The sequence below is a fragment of the Schistocerca serialis genome, chromosome 1 (assembly GCF_023864345.2).
Source record: "Schistocerca serialis cubense isolate TAMUIC-IGC-003099 chromosome 1, iqSchSeri2.2, whole genome shotgun sequence".
Taxonomy (NCBI): Eukaryota; Metazoa; Arthropoda; class Insecta; order Orthoptera; family Acrididae; genus Schistocerca; species Schistocerca serialis.
In genome coordinates, this window is record NC_064638.1 from 1,159,421,575 (window position 1) to 1,159,447,620 (window position 26,046).

The window sequence follows — 26,046 nt, forward strand, 5'->3', positions numbered from 1 at the left end:
GCGTCAGATCTTCCCTCAGGGTAACCCCACTCTTGGCGAGTTTTCTTTTCTGAGCAAACACTTCAGCTCTTTTCCGGTATGACACAAATTTAATTATTATGGGCCTGGGTTTCATCGCACCTGGTATCCTGCGCCCAACACGGTGGCTTCTGTCAATATCGGCCACGTCAATCTGCACGCCAAGTTTCTCACGCACGAGGCTAATGGCCAGGTCGTCGGTGTTTTCTCGATCGTTTTCAGCTACCCCGAACAAGCGCAAGCTGTTCCTTCGCTGATACTGCTCAATTTCATCGGTGGCCGCAGACAGTTTAGCTTCTAGGTCGGCGGCTTTTTTCTCTTGTGCGGCCAGGGACTTTTTAAGAGACTGGATTTCGGTGCTGTTGCGCCCGACAGACTCTTGCAGTTTGTCCATGACCGCGGCCGTCACAGAGTCCGTGATGGATTGCACTATTACGTCTAGCGTGTCTTTACTGTGCAGCGCCGCACTCACCTGGGACCGGACGAGCTCCCCGATGTCGGGAAGCGAGGCCTCACCTGCCGCCGGAGACCGGGCGCCCGCGCTGCCTGCGCCCCTGTAGCCTCGCCTGCTGCCGCTTACTCGTGCTCTTCCCATTTTTCACTCACTTATCACTTATCACTTGTGGTAATCAACGGAGAACAACACACCACGGCAAGTAACACTTGTTTAGTCGGATGCACACGTTGTGGACTGCCGCACTTCTCTGTAACACCTTCAATGAGCGGAAAAACTCGCGAGCCAAAGAAACGCGCGTCACTCAGTGGCCGCCATCTTACTATAATCTATCCTGTGCATGCTTCTTCATCTCCCAGTGCCTACTGCAACCTACATCCTTGTGAATCTGCTTAGTGTATTCATCTCTTGGTCTCCCTCGACGATTTTTACCCTCCACACTGCCCTCCAATACTAAACTGGTGATCCCTTGATGCCTCAGAACATGTCCTACCAACCGATCCCTTCTTCTAGTCAAGTTGTGCCACAAATTTCTTTTCTCCCCAATCATATTCAATACTTCCTCATTAGTTATGTGATCTACCCATCTAATCTTCAGCATTCTTCTGTAGCACCGCATTTTGAAAGCTTCTATTCTCTTCTTGTCCATACTATTTATCGTCCATGTTTCACTTCCATACTTGGCTACACTCCATACAAATATTTTCAGAAACGACTTCCGGACACTTAAACCTATACTCGATGTTAACAAATTTCTCTTCTTCAGAAATGCTTACCTTGCCATTGTCAGTCTACATTTTATATCCTCTCTACTTTGACCATCATCAGTTATTTTGCTCCCCAAATAGCAAAATTCCTTTACTACTTTAAGTGTCTCATTTCCTAATCTAATTCCCTCAGCATCACCCGACTTAATTCGACTACATTCCATTATCCTTGTTTTGCTTTTGTTGATGTTCATCTTATATCCTCCTTTCAAGACACTGTCCATTCCGTTCAACTGCTCTTCCAAGTCCTTTGCTGTCTCTGACAGAATTACAGTGTCATCGGCGAACCTCAAAGTTTTTATTTCTTCTCCATGGATTTTGATACCTACTCCAAATTTATCTTTTGTTTCCTTTACTGCTTGCTCAATATACAGATTCAACAACATCGGGGAGAGGCTACAACCCTATCTCACTCCCTTTCCAACCACTGCTTCCCTTTCATGTCCCTCGACTCTTATAACTGCCATCTGGTTTCTGTACAAATTGTAAATAGCTTTTCGCTCCCTGTATTTTACACCTGCCACCTTCTGAATTTGAAAGAGAGTATTCCAGTCAACATTGTCAAAAGCTTTCTCTAGGTCTACAAATGCTAGAAACGTAGGTTTGCCTTTCCTTAATCTTTCTTCTAAGATAAGTCGTAGGGTCAGTATTGCCTCAGGTGTTCCAACATTTCTATGGAATCGAAACTGATCTTCCCCAAGGTCGACTTCTACCAGTTTTTCCATTTGTCTGTAAAGAATTCATGTTAGTATTTTGCAGCTGTGACTTATTAAACTGATATTTCGGTAATTTTCACATCTGTCAATACCTGCTTTCTGTGGGATTGGAATTATTATATTCTTCTTGAAGTCTGAGGGAATTTCGCCTGTCTCATACATCTTGCTCACCAGATGGTAGAGTTTTGTCAGGACTGGCTCTCCCAAGGCTGTCAGTGGAATGTTGTCTACTCCCGGAGCTTTGTTGCGACTCAGGTCTTTCAGTGCTCTGTCAAACTCTTCACGCAGTATCATATCTCCCATTTCATCTTCATCTACATCCTCTTCCATTTCCATAATATTGTCCTCAAGTACATCGCCCTTGCATAGGCTCTCTATATGTATTCATGTATTGCATTTACAAAATATTGAGATAGAAGATTTAGAATGGGCTCAGAGATGTAACTGTAAAGACTTTAGAAGTTTCTAATATTAAAGTTACTTTTATACAAGCTAAATATATGAAGTTATTGGAAATTTGGTTAAAAATTCATTGAAACAGTTAGGTAATGTACTATTTCCAAGGATTCCACAGTAACTGAAAATACATGAAATATATTGACAACCATCCACTGTATAATGGAATGATGACAATGAAAATTTTTATGGATGTGGGACTCAAACTTGGATTTCCCGCTTATTGTGAGTGGTCACCTTACCATTAGGCTATCTGAGTATGCATGCCCAAAGGAACATTGCATTGTGCTTCTGTACAATACAGGCATTGCAATAACATATTTATCTGCCAACACTGGGCAAGCAATTTTCAATTAAAATGTCTCATACACAGGGGAATATACATAGTGGATGTATGAGTGCAGCTTGTTGACACATGGTTGACAGCATGTAATAATAATAATACTTTATCCAACATTGAATGATTCATTGCGTATGTACACTATGTGATCAAAAGTATCCGGACACCCCCAAAATCATATTTTTTTTCATATTAGGTGCATTGTGCTGCCAGCTGCTGCCAGGTACTCCGTATCAGCAACCTCAGTACTCATTAGACATTGTGAGAGAGCAGAATGGGGCACTCCGTGGAACTCATGGCCTTCAAACATAGTCAGGTGATGGGATATCACTTGTGTCATACATCTGTACACGAGATTTTCACACTTCTAAACATCCGTAGGTCCTCTGTTATCAATGTTATAGTGAAGTGGAAACGTGAAGGGACACATAAAGCACAAAAGTGTACAATCCGACCTTGTTTGTTGAAAGACAGAGAACACTGACGGTTGAAGAGGATTGTAATGTGTAATAGGCAGACATCTATACAGACCATCACACAGGAATTCCAAACTGCATCAGGATCCACTGCAAGTACTATGACAGTTAGGTGGCAGGTGAGAAAACTTGGATTTCATGGTCGAGCGGCTGGTCATAGCCACACATCACATGGGTAAATGCCAAATGATGACTCACTTGGTGTAAGGAGCTTATTAAACATTGGATGATTGAACAACTGAAAAACGTTGTGTGGGGTGATGAATGACGGTACAAAATGTTGCGATCCGATGGCAGGCTGTGGGTATGGCAAATGCCCAGTGTACATCATTTGCCAGCATGTGTAGTGCCAACAGTAGAATTCGGAGGTGGTGTTGTTATGATGTGGTCATGTTTTCCATGGAGGGAGCTTGCACCCCTTGCTGTTTTGTGTGACATTATCACAACACAGGCCTACATTGATGTTTTAAGCACTTTCTTGCTTCTCACTGTTGAAGAGCAATTCGGGGATGGTGATCGAGCACCTGTTCATAATGCACGGCCTGTGGCGGAATGGTTACACAACAGTAACATCCCTGTAATGGACTGGCCTGCACAGAGTCCTGACCTGAATCCTATAGAACACCTTTGGGATGTTTTGGAATGCCGACTTCATACCAGGTCTCACCGATCGACATTGATACCTCTCCTCAGTGCAGCACTCCATGAAGAATTGGCTACCACCCCACAAGAAACATTGCAGCAACTGATTGAATGTATGCCTGCGAGAGTGGAAGCTGTCATTAAGGCTAAGGGTGGACCAACATCATATTGAATTCCAGCATATCGATGGAGGGCGATGACTTTCAAGTCATTTTCAGCCAGATGTCTGGATACTTTTGATCACCAAGTGTATAAAAACAGGTTACAATTCTTGATATATAGCACAATAATACATTCTTCTGAAGTTTTGGTCTTGGAAGCATGCTCAGATAGTCTAATGGCAAGGCGACTGCTCGCGATATGGGTGGAAATCTGGATATGTGTCCCGGTCTGGCACCGATTTTCAATATCTTCATACCATTATACAGCTGATGATTGCTGATATGAACATTGCATCATACTTCTGAACAACTCAGCCACTTCAGTATCATATTTATCCACCAACACCGGGCAAACGATTTTCAATTAAAATGTTTCCCTTGTATGGGAATAATATACATAATGGATATACATGCATCCATGTCCAAAGAGGGGGGGGGGGAGGGGGAATACTGCATCGTACTTCTGAACAACAAAGCACTGCAGTATTGTTATTGAAAATTGTTTATTCAGAAATATATTATGAGTTTGAAGACTGTAGCTAAAAACCTATAGACGCAGGAATTTTCATACAACATAAGCAGATCAAACAAGTTTAATCAATCACCAATTTAAGAAATAAATCTTCTCTAATTTTATAGCCGAAGTTGTTGGATTTAGACTGTAGATATATACTTTCTGCATCCATCTAAATAAAAATGGTATGGCATGCTAGATAATAGAAGCAAAATTTAAGAAATATCTATACATATTCTTAAGATTTGTCATCTTAGACAATGCATGTGACAAGTTAAAATGGCCCAAGATACTCAAAATTCTTAGAAAAGTAGGTGTGGGCTATGGGAAAAATGGGTAATATACAGTATGTACAAAAAACCAAGAGGGAACACTAACAGTGGAAGACCTACATCTACATGTATACTCTGCAAACCCTTGTGAGGTGCATGGCAGAGGGTACATCCCATTATATCACTTCTTAGGGTTTCTTCCTGTTCCATTCACGTGTGGAGTGTGGGAAGAATGATGGTTTAAGTGTCACTGTGCATGCAGTAGTTATTCTAAACCTATCCTCATGACCACTATGTGAGCAATACGTAGTGGGTTGTAGTATATCCATAGAGTTATCATTTGAAGTTGGTTCTTGAAACTTTGTTAATAGACTTTCTTAGAGTTGATGGCATCCTCTTGGGTAAAATATTCCGGAGGTAAAATAGTCCCCCATTCGGATCTCCAGGCGGGGACTACTCAAGAGGATGTTGTTATCAGGAGATAGAAAACTGGTGTTCTACGGATTGGAGTGTGGAATGTCAGATCCCTTAATCGGGCAGGTAGGTTAGAAAATTTAAAAAGGGAAATGGATAGGTTAAACTTAGATAAAGTGGGAATTAGTGAAGTTCGGTGGTAGGAGGAATAAGACTTTTGGTCAGGTGAATACAGGGTTATAAATACAATTGCACAGAGCATAACTTAATCATAGCTAACACTTGGTTCAAGAACCATGAAAGAAGGTTGTATACATGGAAGAACCCTAGAGATACTGGAATGTTTCAGATAGATTATATAATGGTAAGACAGAGACTTAGGAACCAGGTTTTAAACTGTAAGACATTTCCAGGGGCAGATGTGGACTCTGACCACAATCTATTGGTTATGAACTGTAGATTAAAACTGAAGAAACTGCAAAAAGGTGGGAATTTAAGGAGATGGGACCCGGATAAACTGAAAGAACCAGAGGTTGTACAGAGTTTCAGGGAGAGCATAAGGGAACAATTGACAGGAATGGGGGAAAGAAATACAGTAGAAGAGGAATGGGTTGTTTTGAGGGATGAAATAGTGAAGGCAGCAGAGGATCAAGTAGGTAAAAAGACGAGGGCTAGTAGAAATCATTGGGTAACAGAAGAGATACTGAATTTAATTGATGAAAGGAGAAAATACAAAAATGCAGTAAATGAAGCAGGCAAAAAGGAATACAAACGTCTCAAAAAGGAGATCGACAGGAAGTGCAAAATGGCTAAGCAGGTATGGCTAGAGGACAAATCTAAGGATGTAGAGGCTTATCTCACAAGGGGTAAGACAGATACTGCCTACTGGAAAATTAAAGAGACCTTTGGAGAAAAGAGGACGCCTTGCATGAATATCAAGAGCACAGATGGAGACCAAGTACTAAGCAAAGAAGGGAAATTAGAAAGGTGGAGGGAGTATATAGAGGGTCTATACAGGGGTGATGTTCTTGAGGACAATATTATGGAAATGGAAGAGGATGTAGATGAAGATGAAATGGGAGATATGATACTGCGTGAAGAGTTTGACAGAGCACTGAAAGACCTAAGTTGAAACAAGGCCCCAGGAGTAGACAACATTCCATTAGAACTACTGACAGCCTTGGGAGAGCCAGTCCTGACAAAACTCTACCATCTGGTGAGCAAGATGTATGAGACAGGCGGAATTCCCTCAGACTTCAAGAAGAATATAATAATTCCAATCCCACAGAAAGCAGGTGTTGACAGATGTGAAAAAAACCGAAATATCAGTTTAATAAGTCACAGCTGCAAAATTCTAACATGAATTCTTTACAGACAAATGGAAAAACTGGTAGAAGTCAGCCTTGGGGAAGATCAGTTTCGATTCCATAGAAATGTTGGAACACCTGAGGCAATACTGACCCTACGACTTATCTTAGAAGAAAGATTAAGGAAAGGCAAACCTACGTTTCTAGCATTTGTAGACTTAGAGAAAGCTTTTGACAATGTTGACTGGAATACTCTCTTTCAAATTCTGAAGGTGACAGGGGTAAAATACAGGGAGCGAAAGGCCATTTACAATTTGTACAGAAACCAGATGGCAGTTATAAGAGTCGAGGGACATAAAAGGAAAACAGTGGTTGGGAAGGGAGTGAGATAGGGTTGTAGCCTCTCCCTGATGTTATTCAATCTGTATATTGAGCAAGCAGTAAAGGAAAGAAAAGAAAATTTTGGAGTAGGTATTAAAATCCATGGAGAAGAAATAAAAACTTTGAGGTTCACTGATGACATGGTAATTCTGTCAGAGGCAGCTAAGGACTTGGAAGAGCAGTTGAACAAAATGGACAGTGTCTTGAAAGGAGGGTATAAGATGAACATCAACAAAAGCAAAATGAGGATAATGGAATGTAGTCGATTTAAGTCGGGTGATGCTGCGGGAATTAGATTAGGACATGAGGCACTTAAGGTAGTAAAGGAGTTCTGCTATTTGCGGAGCAAAATAACTGATGATGATCGAAGTAGAGAGGATATAAAATGTAGACTGGCAGTGGCAAGGAAAGCTTTTCTGAGGAAGAGAAATTTGTTAACATCGAGTATTGATTTAAGTGTCAGGAAGTCGTTTCTGAAAGTATTGGTGTGGAGTGTAGCCATGTATGGAAGTGAAACATGGACAATAAATAGTTTGGACAAGAAGAGAATAGAAGCTTTCGAAATGTGGTGCTACAGAAGAATGCTGAAGATTAGATGGGTAGATCACATAACTAATGAGGAGGTATTGAATAGAATTAGGGAGAAGAGGAGTTTGTGGCACAACTTGACTAGAAGAAGGGATCGGTTGGTAGGACAAGTTCTGAGGCATCAAGGGATCACCAATTTAGTACTGGAGGGCAGCGTGGAGGGTAAAAATCGTAGAGGGAGATCAAGAAATGAATATGCTAAGCAGATTCAGAAGGATGTAGGCTGCAGTAGGTACTGGGAGATGAAGAAGCTTGCACAAGATAGAGTAGCATGGAGAGCTGCATCAAACCAGTCTCAGGGCTGAAGACCACAACTACAACAACAATAACAACAACAGAGTTGTTTACATCTGTCTTCAATAATGTGCCACTTTGTTTCCTTCAATATCAATGTGACACTCTTCCACATATTAAACAAACCTGTGACCATTCATTCTGCCCTCCTCTGTACATGTTCAATATCACTTGTTAGTCCTATCTGATATGGGTCCCACAAACTTGAACAATATTCTAATATTGCTCACACATGTGATTTGCAAACAATTTCCTGTGTAGACTGGTTGCACTTCCCCAGTATTCTACCAATGAACCAAAGTCTATCACCTGCCTTACCAAAGAATGAACCTACATGATCATTTCATTTCATGTCCTTACAAAGTGCTACACCCAGGTGTTTGTACGAGTTGGCTGATTCCAACAATGACCCACTGATGTTATAGTCATAGTATGCTACATTTTTTAATTTTGTGAAGGGCAAAATTTTACATCTCTGAGCATTTAGAGCAAGTTTCCAAATTTTGCACCACACTGAAATCTTACCAATACCTGAGTGAATATTTATACAGCTTCTTCCAGATAGTACTTCATTACAGATAACTGCACCATCTGAAAAAAGCCTGATTTTACTATTAATATTGTTTGTGAGGTCATTGTTATATACAACATGAACAGCAAGGGTCCCAACACACTTCCCTGGGGCACATCCAAAGTTATTTCTACATCTGTTGATGACTCTCCATCCAATATACTGTAACATGCTGTTTCCTCCCTAGCAAAAAGTTTTCAATCCAGTCACAAATTTCACTTGATACCCCTTATGATTGTACTTTTGGCAATAAGTGTAGGTGCAGTACTGAGTCAAATGCTTTTCGGAAATCCTAAAGGACTGCTTCTACCTGGTTGCCTTGATCCAAAGCTTTCAGTACTTCATGTGAGAAAAGTGCGAGTTGAGTTTCAAAATCCATGTTGACTGGTGGTGAGGAGGTCATTCTGTTCAAGATACCTCATTAAGTTGGGACTCAGTATGTGTTCTAAGATTCTACAACAAATCAGTGTCAAGGATATTGGACGGTAGTTTTGTGGATCACTTCTGCTACCCTTCTTGTAGATAGGTGTGATCTGTGCCTTTTTTTTCAAGAACTGGGCATGGTTTTTTGTTCAAGTGATCTAAAATAGATTATACTCATAATTAGAAGAGGGTCTAACTCAGCTGCAAATTCACCATGGAATCTGACAGGGATTTCATTGGGAACCTGTAGCTTTATTCTAGTTTGATGATTTCAGATGTTTCTCAACACCACTGACATTAATACTTACTTCATTCAGCGTTTCAGTGGTATGAAGATTAAATTGGGGCAATTCTCCTGGGTTTTCCTTTTTAAAGGAAGATTTGAAAATGGAGTTAAGCATTTCAGCTTTTGCTTTGCTATCCTCAATTTCAGTTCCTGTCTCATTTGCTAGGAACTGGACACTAACTTTGGTAATACTAACAGCCTTTGAATATGATCAGAATTTCTTTGTGCTCTGTGAAAGATCATGTAAGAATACTCTGCTATGGTAGTTATCGGAGGCATCGAATGTTGCTCTCTTGACAACCAAACATGTTTCATTGAGTATCTCTCTATCTATAAACACCCTACATTTTGTTTACACCTATTATGCAGTAATTTCTCTTTCTTTGGACGTTTCTTTACAATAACTATATACCATGGAGATTCCCCCCCATTATGAACTGTTTTACTGGATGCATGTATGTGCAGTACGTGTTCAACTATTCTTTTAAACTTGAGCCAGAGTTCCTCGTCATGCTCCTGACCTGCATTGAAAGTTTCAAGTCCCTCATTGAGATACGACACTACTGATTTTTTATCTAGTTTACTGAACATATATCTTTCAGTTTGTTTTAGTTGTCCTTTGTTCTTTGGTAATCATTGTTAATGCAACCATGTCATGGTCATTAATACTAGTTTCGATGTGGACATCCTCAAAGAGGTCAGTTCTATTTGTTGGCATTTAGATCCAATATATTCACATCATGAGTGGGGTTCCTAACTGTCTGTTATAGGTGGTTTTCAGAGATGACATTTAGTCATGTTTCAAAGGATATCTTATCATGTCCATGACAAACAAAACTGTAATTGCCCAAATTAATTGTTGGATGATTAAAGTCTCCACCAATGATTATGATTGGGGAACTTTTGTACAAGTGAACTGAGGTTTTTTATAAAGTTTTCTGTTACATGAGGAGATGAATCTGGTGGGCGATAGAAGGATTCATTTATCATATCGGTTCACCCCTGATACTGAGACTTGCCCAAACAATCTCATATTCAGCTTCAATTTCTATCTCGGGGGGTTTGATTTTCTTGTGTACTGTGACAAATACACTACTTCCATTTCCCATTTGCTTGGGCTATTGATATCCACTTAAGTTTTCCCCTAAAATGGCACTGCTATTAGTTTCAAGTTTCAACCAGCTTTCTGTACCTAGTATTATGTGAGCTTAACTGTTTTTCATGAGCACTTCGAACTCTTGCACTTTGTTGTGAATGCTTTGGCAGTTCACCATTAGTATTCCCTGTAGGAGGCTTGTCTCTCGCTCTTACACTAATACTTCTCGGTTTCCTACAGCTATTGTTATTTCAATGGGATGGAGAGTTGCCTAATCTAAAAACTCTTGTGTGCACCCCACAAACAGTCAGCTACCAGAGTAGCAGCCTCTGATGTGTAGTGCACACCTGATATATTTAGGGGAACCCTACATTTCTCAACTCTATGGCACAAATTCAGGCAGTTGCAGCCTAGTTTGCCACAGAACCTTCAAAGTCTCTGGTTCAATCCTTACACTTCTAATGGTTTTTGGATGACAGGAGACAGTGTGGGACTGGGGTGGAAGACTCACACATCTCTCACAGTTGGCTCACGTATTGTGTGCAGCCGATCTTCTTCTCGGGTCAGACGGCTGTGTTGATCTTCACAAACTCTTCTTCTCCAAAGACTATAGCTGATGAAAGGAATTTCAAAATAGACTTCTTTTCTACTCTTGAAATGATTCTGTCCTCTCAGGATACTTTTGTTCAACTCTGTTATATTTTCATCTCCACAATAAAACAACTTCACAAGTTTCACACAAGTGTTCAACTCTCGCGAGTCAACCCTGTCTTGGACCATTAGATACTAACAGATACAATTGCAATATGTGTGGTTTAATATCCACTACAAAACCAGTTCTTGCTTCTCGCAAGTCCAACACCAGAAAATCCAAAGTAAATGTGTCTAGTTCAATACATAATTCATTTGTTCACAACAATACAATTGTTACATACAGCTTCTATGGCGCAAGCTGCAAACATTTGTCTGTGCTGATCAACCGTCACCGTTTCAGTATTTTCCCGATACACGTGCATCCTGACCACACAAAAACCGGCAGCGAGGGAGACACATCTCCACTCTCTCACCCTCTTACTTAAAATATCCGGTGTTCGAGACAGTGGAAAGCCAAGTGTCTCTAGAACTTACACTGAAATTCTCGAGGCACTACACACTTGACTCAGAACCAAAGGGCCACAATCAATTATGCGGACAATGTTGCAAATTGTGAGCTTTGTGAAACTCCATGTGCAAGGCTGGTCTTCTCTGCCAGTTACTGGAATGACCAAGAATGACCTCGGAGCCCAGACAACAGGCATCATTTGTTGTAACGTGCGCCACAATCTGAAGTTGTTTGTACCCTGTTCCCTTAAAGGCTGCTCTTCAACATGTTGAATGAGTCCCACAGGCACATACACTGAGTGCACCTGGCGTCCTCTCCTGTCCCCTAATGCCATTACCTTAAGGGGTACCATCATTCACCATACTTTTTAACTGCCGGTGATTAATAGATCCCTACCCTTTTGCGTTTGCCTCCTCCTGACACCGTACAAAACAGGTTTCCCAAAAACTGTTGATGTGAGTCCCACTGGCTCACTTTCCGTTTCTGTAAGAGACATCACCACACACTTGTTGGTTAGGGGGATCAGTACGACACCCTGAATCCTCCCTGGTCCCCATTCACCCTGCATAGGACGTCTAGATCTACCATTGACATGCCACTCGCAGTCAAGTGGACAGGTAATGACAGATCCTGTGGTTTCTGCAGAAGAGACAGGATCCACAGGAGAGGATGCTACTTGAGGTACCTCTGGTACCTGTATCACAGGCACATGACTCTCAGAAGTGCTTCCAACACACAAATTTGCAGCAGCTGCCAATCATTTGACAGCAGTCAGGGCGATTTCCAGCAACTTATGAATGTCAACCAACTCATCCTGTGTTTGAGAACAGCATTCGCTGTGGGGCTGCATTTTGGCTGGTGCAGTGTATTACCAGGCAGTGAACAAATAACTTTAAATTAAACCTGCTGATTTCCTTTTAATCTGTTGAGCTAAAAAGTCGCTGATTTTGCAAGAATTGAAGCAGATACACAAAACGAGATTTCTGTTAAGGCAGCACAAAAACCTGTTATAAAAATTACTAGTTTCCTAAAATGTTTTAATGTTAGTTATAGGTGTTATAGGTGTTAACAAACTTGAAAACAGAGTTAATCTAGGATAAATGCAGATAACATAACTTTAGCAACAGACAGCAAAAGGTCATTATTCACAGTATTGAGAATGCTGTGATGTGGAGTCGGAGTGGGGTACGGTCAAGTGGGGGGTGCCCCAGGGATCAATGTTGGGGCCACTCCTGTTTCTTATTTATATAAATGATATGCGCTCTAGTATTATGGATAACTCTAAAATATTTCTGTTTGCTGATGACACTAGCTTTTTAACAAAAGTATGTTGTGTGCAACATTGGCTCGGTTTCAAATAGTGCAGTTCATTATATAAGTTCGTGGCTTGTAGAAAATAATCTAATGCAAAATGACAGTAAGACTCAGTTTTTACAGTTTCTAACACACAATTCACCAAAACATTACATTTTAATTTCACAGAATGGGCATATGATTAGTGAAACTGAACAGTTCGAATTTCTAGGTGTTCATATAGATAGTAAACTGTCGTGGAAAGCCCACATTCAGGATCTTGGTCAAAGATTTAATGCTGCCATTTTTACTATTTGAGCGGTATCTGAAGTGAGTGATCGTTCAACATGAAAATTAGTCTACTTTGCTTATTTTCATTCACTTATGTCATGCGGTATTATATTTTGGGGTAACTCTTCCCATTCTAAAAGGATATATTTGGCTCAGAAATGGGCAGTTTGGACAAGTATGGGTATTTTGACATTGGCCTTTCAAAATATATATATATTGTGCAGAAAGATGTGCAGTATACTGCTGCATCCATTTTCAGTAAGCTACCACTAGAATACAAAAATCTTAGCAGTAATCCACAAACTTTCAAATCCAAACTGAAGGGTTTCCTCTTGGGTCACTCCTCCTATTCTGTCAAGGAGTTCCTTGAAAATTATGCTGATTCTTGTTGTATTGTTCATTATGTTTACTTAAAGTTATGGCTTGTCTTTTTTGGGTTCATAAACATTTTATTTTTCTCTATTATTACTTTTATGTTGTAATTTCATGTACTGACACGCTCCATGACCTTGGAGATTTGCTCCTCAATTTGGTTTTATGGAACTTGGTGTGTAAATAAATAAACATAAGCTTACTCCTCTTTAAGAGAAAACTAGATGTAACACAATATGTTTGTTAGAAAATCTGCTACAGTTATTTTATCACAGATGCCAAGTTGTTACATATTGCTTGTAGATTATGCAAAGAACAATAGTAGTTTTCAAATATTCTCAAAAATGCACGCTTATTTGTTGATGTACAATGAAATTTGGATGTGATGTATACTTTGGCTGAACTGTGAATCACAAATACTGATTTGGTACAAATTAAATTACATATCCTAAACACTCATAGCACTAACCTATGAATGTATAGTTTTGTAAGTGTCTGAAAATTCTGAAACTAACCTATTTCTCATGTAATTGTACAGTGAAATTGGAGAAACATGGTTTTGAACAAGGATAGGCCTACTGTCCTCAAAAATTTTGAAAGAGCACAATTTAGTTTAAGCCTACAATAGACTATAATAGTACTAGTTTATCGTGGTACTCATGAATGTTCAAAAATTCACAATATATCACAATACAAACAGGTACTGATACAATCAATGAAAGATTATGCAGAAGAAGAGACATAAACAGTAAAATTTGTGAATCTAGAACTTTAAATCAACGCACGATATTGTCACACAAGGGAAAATTCCTGAGTCACCTTTTTTAGAACAAAGTGCTCAGATTAAAAATGTTGTAAGTCAGGGATGTAGTCTTTCTTCGATAATATTCAGTTTGTACATTGAAGAGCCAAAGATGGAAATTAGAGAAAAGTTTTGGAGTGGGATTAAAATTTTGGGTAAAAGTATGTCAGTGATAAGACTTGCTGATGACATTGCTGTCAGTGAAAGTGAAGAAGGATTACAAGACCTGTTGGATGGAAGGAACTGTCTGATAAGTGCAGAATATGGATTGAGGGCGAACCAAAGAAAGTTGAAAATAATTTGAGAAGTAACAAAAATGAGTTAGCAATATAATTAATTTTTTAGAATTTTGGACATGGTTACACTTCAGCAAAAGTACACATAACAATCATTTTGCAACTGAATGGACGTTATTTTCCAATCCTATCAAATAAACTTAATCTACAAATTGGTGACCACAAGGTAGATGAAATAAAGAAATTCAGCTGCGTTGGAAGTAAATGGTTGAAGCAAGAAGGACATAAATGCAAACTAACACAGACAAAGGTAATTTCTGGCTAAAGGAGTTCTTCTAGTATCAAGCATTTGCCTTAATTTTAGGAAGAAACTTTTGGAAATCTTCATTTGAACAAGAACCAAATTCCTCACACGTCACATCTCAAATACTTTAAATCTCTTCTTTCACAGATTTATCACAGTCCACAATTCATTTAATCATTTCTGCATAATGTTGTGCTCCAAATGTCAGGACATAACTATTTATTACTGGTTTTTGCTGAATTGGCCCAAGAAAGTTGACCATCATTAGTCACTCTCACATTAAGTTTCAATGATTGCCATCTTCATCCAGCAAGTTGAAACAGTGGCACAAGCCATGGCCAACAATTGATTATTGGAACACCAGAGGCTCTTATAACAGGTCATGGCAGCAATTTTAAGTCAGAACTAATTATGCAGTTATGTCAGCTTCTGAAAATCCAGAATTTATGAACAAGTGCATTGCATCCACAAGCTAATGTACCTCTCATGTATCTTGGAATTGTATGGTAGTGCAACAAGTCATCCCAATCATTATGATGACTTAGAATCTTAGAATGTGACTATGTTCATAGCTTACAGAAATGGTGAATTTGTAGATTACATTGTAGGGTCTGCTGATGAGTTTAAAGTGAGTATATTTGAGCTCATTTCTGATCTGTGATATGTACCACCTCCTTAGGGACCACAAACATGAGATTAGACTCATTACAACATGCACAAGGCATTTAAACAGTCATTCCTCCTGTGCTTCATATGACATAAGGATGTACAACATGCTAACATGTGGTACATGTACCTCTGCTATGCACTTCACAATGTTTGCAGTAAACGTACATGTGATCATCTTATTTCATATCCCCACTGATTGTTAACACTGTGGTATTTGTATGAATTTACTGATTTCAATTGTGACTCATTGATATTATAATACTGTGTTCTATGATTTTCCTTTCTGTGACTTACACTTTTTTGCATTTCTGAATACTTGAAGCAAGATGTCAGTCTTTGCACAAATTTGAAATCTTGCCAAATCTGAATGAATATTTGTGCAGTTGTTATGGATAGTGCCCCATTACAGATAACAGCATAATCTGCAAAATATCTGAAGTAACTACCAGTACTGCCTGTCAAGTCATTAATATAGGATAAGCAGCAAGGGTCCCAAGACACATCCCTGGAGCACATCTAAAGATACTTTCATGGAGCTGCATCCAAGATATTATGCTGCATCCTCTTTATGAAGAAATCCTCAATCTAGTCGCAAATTTTCTTTGATAACCCTCACGATTTTACATTCATAATAAGTATTGGTTTGGTTGTGAGTCCTGGTAGGAATGTCAACAATGTAGAAAAAAAGATAGATAGCTACTTACCATAAAGATGAAATGTTAAGTTGCAGACAGGCACAATTAAAAGAGACTTACGCATAAGCTTTCGACCATGGCCTTCTCTAGAAAAAGCGAAACACACACCACTCATTCACAGAAGCATGCCCACCACATGCACACATGACTGCCAACTCTGACAGCTTGGGCCAGAGTGCAATTATCATTTGGAATGGAAACAGCTGTCTGGAGGGGGCAGGAAAGGGGAAGCGATAGCAGTGGATGGATGGGGGGAGAGAGAAGTGCTGTCTGGTGGAATGTGCAGGGACTAGAATGCCAACAGGTTCTGCATCAGGAGGTTGTTGGACAGGGAGGAGAGGAAAAAAAAGAGAGAGAGGAGTGGGGAAAGGTGGGTGGGTGTGTTGGCAGAGGGTGGCAGATAAACAGAGTGGAAGATGAGAATGGGCGGGAGATGATAGGACAGAGGGGATGGAAACTGTTGGGTGGAGGTTGTGGGGACAGTATTTTACTGTATTTTGAGGCCAGGATAATTACCAGAGTGGAAAATGTGTTGTAAGAAAAACTCCCATCTGCCTAGTTCCAAAAAGCTGGTGGTGGAGGAAAGGATCCAGATGGCTCAGGTAGTGAAGCAGCCATTTAAACCAAGTATGTTATGTTGAACTGCATGTCATGCCACAGGGGGTCTACTTTGCTCTTGGCCACAGTTTGGCAGTGGCTGTTCTCCCTGGGGACAGTTGATTGGTAGTCATACCAATGTAAAAAGATGTGCAATGATTACAGCAGAGCTGGTAAATAACATGGCTGCCTTCACAGGTGGCTCATCCCTGATGGTCTGGGTAAACCTGTGACAGGACTGGAATATGAAATGCTGGGTGTGTGGATTGGGCAGGTCTCGTACCTGGGTCTTCCATTGGGACATGATCCGTGAAGCAACGGGTTGGGATTAGGAGTGGCATAGAGATGGACTAGGATATTGTGCAGGTGATGAAACATCACTTTTGGAGGGATGGGAAGTATCTCCGGTAAGATTCCCTCATTTCAGGGCATGATGATAAATAATCAAAGCCCTGGTGAAGGATGTGGTTGAGTTCTTCCAGCCTGGGGAGGTACTGGGTGATGGAGAGGGCACTTCTTTCTGGCTGGCTGCTGGGGATGATGGGAAGATTGGGGATGTGAGGGGAAATGGCACAGAAGATCGGTTTGCAGACTAGATCTGGGGGATAGTGCCTGTCTGTGAAGGCCTTGATGGGACTCTCAGCATGTTGGGCAAGGGAGTTCTTATCATTGCAGGTATGCTATCCCCAGTTGGCCAGGTGTAAGGGAGGGATTTTTTGATGTGAAAGGGATGACAGCAGTGAAATGTAAGTTGGTTGGTTTAATGTGGGTAGAGGTACAGAGAGGAGGAGACGAACATACAGGAAGGTGGCAGGTTGAGTTGAAGAGGACCAGGTGAAGCGGATGGGAGAGGAGGTGTTGATGTTGTGAAGGAATGAATTACGTCATGGCTCTAGTCAAGATCATGAAGATATCAGACTAGAGGTTTGGCATTTTGGGAGGCTTGGAAGATCTTCTCTAGATGGCCCTTAAACAGATTGGCATAGGAGGATACCATGTGTACGCCTATGGCTGGTCTGTGATTTGTTTATATACCTTCCCTTCAAAGAAAGAGTAATTGTGCGTTAGGTTAGAGTTATTAAGGTTTATGAGAAATGAGGTAGTGGGTGTGGAGCTTGAAGGACACTGGGAAAGATAGTGTTTAATAGTGGTAAGACCATGAGGGATGTTGGTGTATAGGTAGGTGACGTCAACAGTGACCAGTAGGGATTCAGGAGAATAAGGGGTGGGTATGGTGGAGAGTCACTGAAGGAAGTGTTTGGTATGTTTGACTTGGGAGCCTAGATTATGGCCAATTGGTTTGAGATGTTGGTCAAAGAGGGCAGAAATTCTTTTTGTAGGGGCACAATGGGACATTCAGGACTGTTAGGTTTGTGGATTTTGGGGAGCATGTAGAAGGTAGGTGTGCAGGGTGTCACAGGGGCGAGGATGGAAATGGAGTCAGGTGAGAGTTTCTTGGAAGGGCCTAAGGCTTTAAGCAGGGATTGGAGGTGTGTCTTTTTCTTTTTCTGATGAAGTCTGTGCTGAAATCTTATGTGTGAGTGCCTTTTTAATTCTGCCTGCCTGCCACACACCGTCAGGTGGCTTGGAGATTATGGATGTAGATGTAAAACTTAATGTGTCATCTTTATGCCAGGTATCATTCTATTTTTTTCCTACAGATGCTGAAACAGGTTTGTTTACTCTCGGCTGAGCTGCAAAAAACAGTTTTTTGACCATTGTATGCTATCAGTAATAACTTATGGCTATGATACATGAACACTGAGTTCACTGTAAGGAAACTTATAGTATTTCAAAGAGGAATGAAAAGATCAAATTTGGCATGAAGTAATACTGTCAGAAAAATCATTAGCTTTGCCTAAACCTTCAGAAAAGACTTCCAGGAATTCTTTTAGCTAGCTAGCTACACTGTCTTTTGCATGGAATGCAGACACTGACAACACATTGTCCTGAATGTTAAAGCCAAATAAATCAAAAGAATCAAGACCAAATGTGTTCTCACACTCACATGATTGTAGCATTATAAAAGTCACTGTTTGCATATGCGAGCAATACATGGCAGGCAATGTACATTTTCCAAGAACGGGAATGTCTTGTGCATAAGCCGTCAATTGCATACTTCGAATACACTGCATTAATGTCATGGGCCTTGTGATTAGATTTTTGTGAGTGGGTCAAATTCTTATGTTTGTTCCTTTGCAAACATATGGATTTTACATGTTCTTTCCCACCACAAGCGTAACACTGAGCCTGTTGGGAGGGGTAGCCTTGGCGTTTGTGCCATGAATAGCACCGAGGGCAAGACTTAATTTTGTTTGCCTGTGTAGCTGCCTGTTTAACAAACTGCTTCTGTGGCGTGGAGCATCGTTTACTCGGCGTGGCTAGCACAAGCTGCCTCTGAATGGGCCAATAACAAACAAGGGACTCAGCCTGACAAATAGCTGGCTGCTCAAATTTATGAGCCGACAGAGCACCTGGATTGTACTACCTGCTGAAATGATGGATCAGACTGTTTCAAAATCTGTTCTCTGAGTTTGACATCAGGTACACTGTACACAATTGCATCATGCAACATAAAATCTGAATATAAAGCACTGCAAGCACATTTGAATTTGCATTTCCTTATCATACCTTCCAAATCTGTTAACCACTCACGATAAGTTTGTTCTGGTGTTTTTTTGCAATTAAAAAACTGATACCTAGCTGCTACCACATTCATTTGTTGGTCATAATAGTTATTTAGTGAGTTTACCAGTTGTTCACAAGACATTTCACTCAGAGTGGCGTTCAGAAACAACTACCGTGGTTAATAGACCTGGAAGTTTCGCAGTACCTGGCATGTTGTGAGCGAGGAGGTGCGCTTCAAACTGGGACCACCACTCGAGCCATTCCTCTTCTTGTTCATGAAAATGTCGAAAAGTTGGTATAGCAGTCGTAGTGGGTGCTGCTTGTGTCATCGGGCATGCAGTGTTGGCTAGTAGCTGCTGCACCATGTTGAGTAGTGCGGATATCTGCTGTGTCTGGAACTGAAACATCTGTGGTAGCTGTATGGCATCTAATGCTTACATCTGTGGCACCTGAGCAGGGGGCGGGACAGGCGGGATGGGCATTTTGGAAGCAACAAATGCAACAAACGGACAGGGCAAGCAAGCAAAATGAGGACAGAAGCAAAGAAAATTTCTGCAATGCCCACCTGAAAACACCGATTAGCAAAAACAACAAGAAACTGTTACAGCAAATAAATGCCCCTGCAAAGTAAAGACAAGAGAGAATTAAGGTGCCAGCAAAGTACAAAAAATTCCGTGGCCACCAGGCACTGGGTTCATCGTATAACTTGTTGCCAGTGTGGGGCCCTGCCCACTCATCTCTTATTGGGTGCTTAAAGGATGCTGCTTTCTTGGATAGCTATACAACAGTTCAAGCAAATCACATTAATGATTTTTATTGCAATAATGTAGATTGACAATACTTAACTTTGGTTTACAAGAACGTGTTGCAAGCGATTGGCGACATGCAAACAGTCAGTGTCCTTCACTATATATGATGTCCATGTAAGCAATTGATACAAGACACAAGTCTCAGTATAGAAGTTAGAATGACGGCTCTTCTAATCTGGATCTGCTCTGCTAGTGCCGGTCTTCTACTGTCCCCCAAAGCTGGCAGGAGCAGTGTTTATAATCTCTTCTTGTAGAGGCCGCTCCAGTCATGGTGTGGTCCTAGTCAGCATATTATTGGCTGATGTCATCTCAAAGCCTTCTCTGCTCTTGTGTTCTTCATCTTTGTGCCGGCCCTTGTCATTACTCTGGAATAGGTGGGACCTTTGTCTGCAGGTAGGATGATTAGGTCAGGATATGTTTTGAGGTAGTGTATGGCTTTTCTTTCTTCTACTAAAGTGTTGGTGTTCAGAGGAAGGGACCTGGGGAAAGAAGGTGAGTCTAAGTTGGAGGTAAGGAATTCCTGAAAGACGAGCAATGCATGGTTAGGTGGGAGAGGGTAGGAGGAGAAGTGTTCCTTGGTGTTATGAAATAGAAGAGGCAGGGTTAAACATTAGAATTAGGGCGGTTTTGGTTGGAGGAATTGGTGACAAAGAAGTGCTATCATTGCAGGAATCTGCAGGACAGTAGGTCTTTGTCAAGTCCAGGATTTTTAAATTTTGGTATAGGACTAAAGATGACACCTTTGGATAGGTCTGAAACTTCTGTGGAGCTGAAGGTTTGCCTGGAAAGGTCAACAACAGTGTTACAAGAATGTTTTGCTTCTGGATTTGGTGGAGAGTTGGTAGGATAGTTTTGGGGTATGTGGCAAGTTGAAAAGGTCAGATAGGCAGGATTTAGCTGCTATGAGGGTGGATGTGTGCTGGAGAGCAAGGGATAGAATTTTGGAGGCGTGATGTATGGAGATTGCACAATAGCAGTGTCTTGCGGAGGGAGAAGATGTGGTGCTGTGTTGCCTGTGCCATGGAGATGTGTTTTTGTTGTACCAGGTTTGTGAGGGACAGGGATTGGCAGAATCTGAAAAGGTGTAGGTCATTGTGAAAGGAAAGGTGGGAACCAGAGAAAGGAATCTTTGTGGTTAGGCCATTTGGGAGGATTACATTGTTTAGGCAGTGTTTGAGCATTAGGATGTGGGATTGAGTATAGCTTTAAGTAAGTATCTTTTTAATTGTGCCTGTCTACAACTTAACAAGTCTTTTTTACAATAAGTAGCAATTTGTCTTTTTGTACATTGTTAAAAATAAACAATGGAAACTCCAGGTATGAATATCAACAATGTGGGAAAAGACAGATTGCTACTTACCATAAAGAGGAGACGTTAAGTTGCAGACAGGTGCAATGAAAAGACACTTACATAAAGCTTTTGGTCACAGCCTTCATCAGCTAAAGAGAAATGCACACCATTCATGCACACAAGCTAACATACCTCATGCACATGTGAGTGCCAACTCCTGCATCTGAGGTCAAAATCACCCTAGATGCTGGAGTTGGCAGTCTTGTGTGCATGAACTGTGCTTGCATGTGTGGGTGAATGGTGTGTGTTTCTCTTTTGCTGAAGATGGATGTGGCTGAAAGCTTTATGTAAGTGTCTTTTAACTGTACCTGTCTGCTACTTAATATGTTCTTTATGGTAAGTAGCAATCTGTCTTTTTGTACATTGTTGATAAAGCTATGAAAAACCCTAGATATGCAGTCAACAGTGTTGTGAATCAATCATAAGTGTATTCAAAAATTTAATGGCCTCTTGCTTCAGCTTAGGCTTCTTATTAACATACCTGTGTTATCAGTAAGCTTTAGTCTCCCAGCTTCTTTCTGTATTACTAATTTTTTAATAACAGAGTATTTTTTAATTTGCATTTTCCAGTTTTTTTATAAAACATTTTAGACTTTATTGTATAACAATAATGATCCTTGAGTCATTGATCTTTTGCGAATATGACATTGTTATTTTGCATATATTTGTAATGATGTGGTTTAGTATTGATACTGAAACGATGTCTTCTTGTTTAGTATTTACATTCTGAGAACTATCTTTTCCTATTAGCTAAGTGACTTACTTGTACATATTATTTTCACTGCTTGCAGGACTGTCATAATCAGTGCTTCCACCCTGTGAAGCTACAGGCAGAAATATCTATTTTCTTGTCTGGAGAGAGATACATTTACAATTTATTTTGTTCTGCAAAAGTATTTTATGTGATTTGATAACTGAATTTTTCATAAACTACATTGCAATATTTTTTATTTAATTCAGGCACATATAATTGTAGGAGATAAAAATGGGTTGGAAAGAACAGATTCAGTGCGATCTGAAAACAGCAGTACGCTCAGGAGATATTGAGGTTAGTATTTAATATTTTTAGTAGCTTGTATTTGTAATTGTAATAATGTTACAAATTGCAATATTATATGACTGTTAAGTCTGAATAATTGACTATTAACTAATCTGAATACTGGGTTTGAAATGCTGATGTTTGTTTAATTTAGTTTTTTCCATATTTTTTAATGCAGGCTCTGAGAGAATTGATCAGAAAAGGAGGTGACAAGATATGTAAAAATTGTGACACCTACTCTATTATAATGGATGCAGGTGAAAATATGGAAGTTATTAGGTTACTGGTGGAGGAATTTCATCTTCCACTGGAAGACACAGATAATTTTGGCCAGACAGTTCTCATGAACTTAACATCACACTATGGGAAGCTGAAAGTGAGTTGTGTTAATAAAAATAATGTAATTGTCCTAAATTATGCGTAATTACTTCATGTTTTCTTTTTCATTGTAAATTGGAGCATAATGGATGCTGTCAGTGTGCCTTCTTGTTCATGATCACAGTATTTCACACAAACTTCCAGATTCTACATCCACATCTACATCTATATTCCACAAGCCACATTACAGAATGTGGCAGAAGATACTTCTGGTAGCACTGTTATTTCCCACCTTCCCTGACCCATTCATGAGTGGTACATGGGGAGAATGACTACACATGGTGTCCTAGGAGGAAATGGCAGTATTCAGGAATTGGACAGGAATGACCATTCAAAGCAAAACAGTCTAGTAAACATGGGCTCTTAAGTGCATCTCTCAAGAGCTATGAACATTTGTTCCTTTTCACTACTGTGGAACACATCTGTTCTGCTAAACAACTGCTCATAGCTCTTAAGGTATACACTTCAGAGCACATGTTTACTGGACAATTTTTTCATGTTTTGGCCCATACTACTTTCTTCTGAAATATGGAAAGCAAAGAGCTTGCACTGGAAAAGATTTGTCTCGCAGTAATGAAGATGTAGAATGCTCATAGCCCTTAAGGTGCACATTTTAAAGCCTATATTTAACAGACTTTTTGCTTTGAATGATCATTTCTCTCATACCCTTGAATATTAACCATTCTTGCTGGGAATCTCTGTATATTAAGAACAGAGTTGGACCCACTGCGCTACCCTGAAAAACATGTAAATTTATATGTTTCTTGTCTGACAGTTGTTTTATTAAAATGTATCAGCAGCAGATGTGTGAACTATCCCTTCCTTTTGAACAGTGTTTTCCAGGTAAGACTCGAACCAATTGTTCACTGTTCCTCTTACACCTAGTGCTTCTACCTTGTTTTGCAGGATTTCATAGTTAACATTGTCAAAAGCTTGGACAAGTCTAAGAATATGCTTATAACACTGTTATCCTTGTCAAAAGATTCAAGTACCGCTTTAGTAATCTTTGAAATGGCCAGTGTTGTACTTCTACTTTGGAAAAGGTTGTATTTATTCATGTAACTCATTAGTCTATCTTTCAAGATAAATGTAGTTATTGATGAGAATAGTGAAACTGGTCTTTAGTTTTTGGTACTTTCTGTATTATCTTTCTTTAGTAAGGGCACAACTTATGCATACTTTGGGTACTCTGGGAAAGTGCCTGAACTGAAGGACTCATTTATTATGTTTGTTACTGAGTTTGTATGATCTATATCCAGTCTTCAGAACAGAGACTGGAACATTATCTATACCTGCTGGCTTCTTATATTGTTAATTTCTGTATTGTCTTACTGATGTCAACCTCTCTTATGGAAACATCATCAGTCCACTTGCTGTGTAAGTCATTATGGGTGTTAGGTAGATTTTGCTGCAATGTTTCCACAGTAATAGACAAATAGTCATTTACAAAATTTGTCAGTTGCTGAGGATCTTCTATTATCCTATCCCTCTCTTTGATTTGCACAATATAATATCCATGTTTGCCTTTTCCAGTTTCTTGTTTTATGGCATCCCACACAACTTTGGTTTTATTTTCTGCATTAAATATTATTTTGTCAGTGAATTTCTTTGAGGAATTTATGTGTCTTTGATGACATTTCAATACATTCAATTAGCCATTTATTTTCCTTAGCTGCTGCTGTAGAAGTGGCTACTTTTGGAAATGTCTCCTCAAAGATTATTTTAACTCTTTAAGTGACAGTGGTAAATACATATACCACTGGTATACAATAAGAATTACCATGCATGATTCTTTTTGTTGTAATTCATATGTATGAATATTTATCACTTGATTTGCTTTAATTTACTTTGCACAGGGAGACAAAAACAACAGTGGTCATAACACAGTATTGGATGGATTGAAACTGAGTTTATTGTGTGTTTTACTCTGTGTGATTCTAGTAAAGCCAACCAGTGCCCTTAAAGAGTAATAGGAGACCCTTTACTAGTTCCTTATTAGACATGTTTTCTTCAGGTCTTAATGACCGAAATATTGTGTGTTTTTTGATGTCAAACACTTTGCATTGGAAGATTAGGGGGTTCAGTTTTATCTTCTCTACCACATAGTCTATACTTAGGGGCTCCTTTCTCTATACCCATCATGTGCAGGAGTTTCTTAAAGTACTGTGGCCAGTCATGAGATCTGCCATGAGTTTAATCTGTCTCCTGTTCCAATTCAGCATTATAGAACTTCTCTTGAAATGTGGCTTTGGCATCAGAATGTTGCCATGTTATGTTTTTGGATCATAGTCCAATATTATACATGTTTCCTCCTCATCCAGCTATGTAGTTTTGATTTTACCATCACATTGGTGATGTTTTGGGTAGGCTCCGGTCCAATAAATGGAGTCATCACATCTCTCCGGGCCACCGTATCAGTTTGTCCATTGCTGTTCATTCTTGAGTGACCAGGGACCAACAGCAGTTTTACCCTGTTGCTTTCCCATGGTCTCACAAGCGGCTGATACAGAGTTCAGAGCTGCTAGCTGTCTGAATAAATGTAGACTCTACAATCCTTGCAACCTTATGATCTTGTGTTCTTTTTGACCCATCAGTAAACCAGACTGTGTCTGCTGAATAGTGCAATGGTTCATTCTTTCAGTGCTTCATTTCTTCAATTGTTAAATTGAAAGATTTATCAAAGAAGCTGGAAGTAATTGTAGATTCAGCTGATATTTTCCTGACCATTATTATATTTATCACTCTCCGTATATTGGTGTGAGATTCTGGATATCTTATTGGTGTCCAGTTATTTCCGGTTTTTAATGTGGATGCCCCTGCTGCTGCCTCCATTGCAGCCCAAAGGTTTAGTGGCAGCATGTCCAGCATGGTCTCCACCCCATCAGTAAGTGTGTTGCTAATTCCTCTTGTTATGGCTAAGCAGGCCAATCTGCACATTGCCAGGCTCCTTAGCAGCCACCTTCTGTTCTACTTCATTCCACCATAATTTAGCCCTGTAAATTATCATAGGTCTTATTACAGTGGTGTATATCCAGTATGCACTTTTGAGCTTTAGACCCCAGTTTTTATCACAGCCTCTTCTAGTGCTCATAAGTGTACCTTTTGTCTTGGAATATATGTCCTTTATGTGAGAGACCAATGATAGTTTCACATCCAGGATTACCACTAGACACTTCACTACCCCCTCTACTGGTAGAGTTTCATAGAGAAGCTTGAGATCCCACCATTACGTTTACTGAATATGCTTGCTTGTAAATGGTACTACAACAGTTTTCTTAGGAGTGACCCTCAGATCCTGTTTTAT

General features: G+C 39.9%; 1 protein-coding gene across 4 annotated transcripts in view; it reads left to right on the forward strand.

Moving 5' to 3' along the window:
• LOC126418141 (serine/threonine-protein phosphatase 6 regulatory ankyrin repeat subunit B-like) overlaps window positions 1-26,046 on the forward strand; it is a 352,754-nt gene that overhangs the window by 77,496 nt on the left and 249,212 nt on the right. For all 4 annotated transcript variants that reach the window (XM_050085172.1, XM_050085171.1, XM_050085170.1 and 1 more), the window contains exons 2-3: window positions 22,286-22,373; window positions 22,543-22,740. In XM_050085172.1, the coding sequence (XP_049941129.1) occupies window positions 22,311-22,373; window positions 22,543-22,740 (261 nt within the window). In that variant the 5' untranslated portion in view covers window positions 22,286-22,310. The remainder of the gene's footprint in view (window positions 1-22,285; window positions 22,374-22,542; window positions 22,741-26,046) is intronic.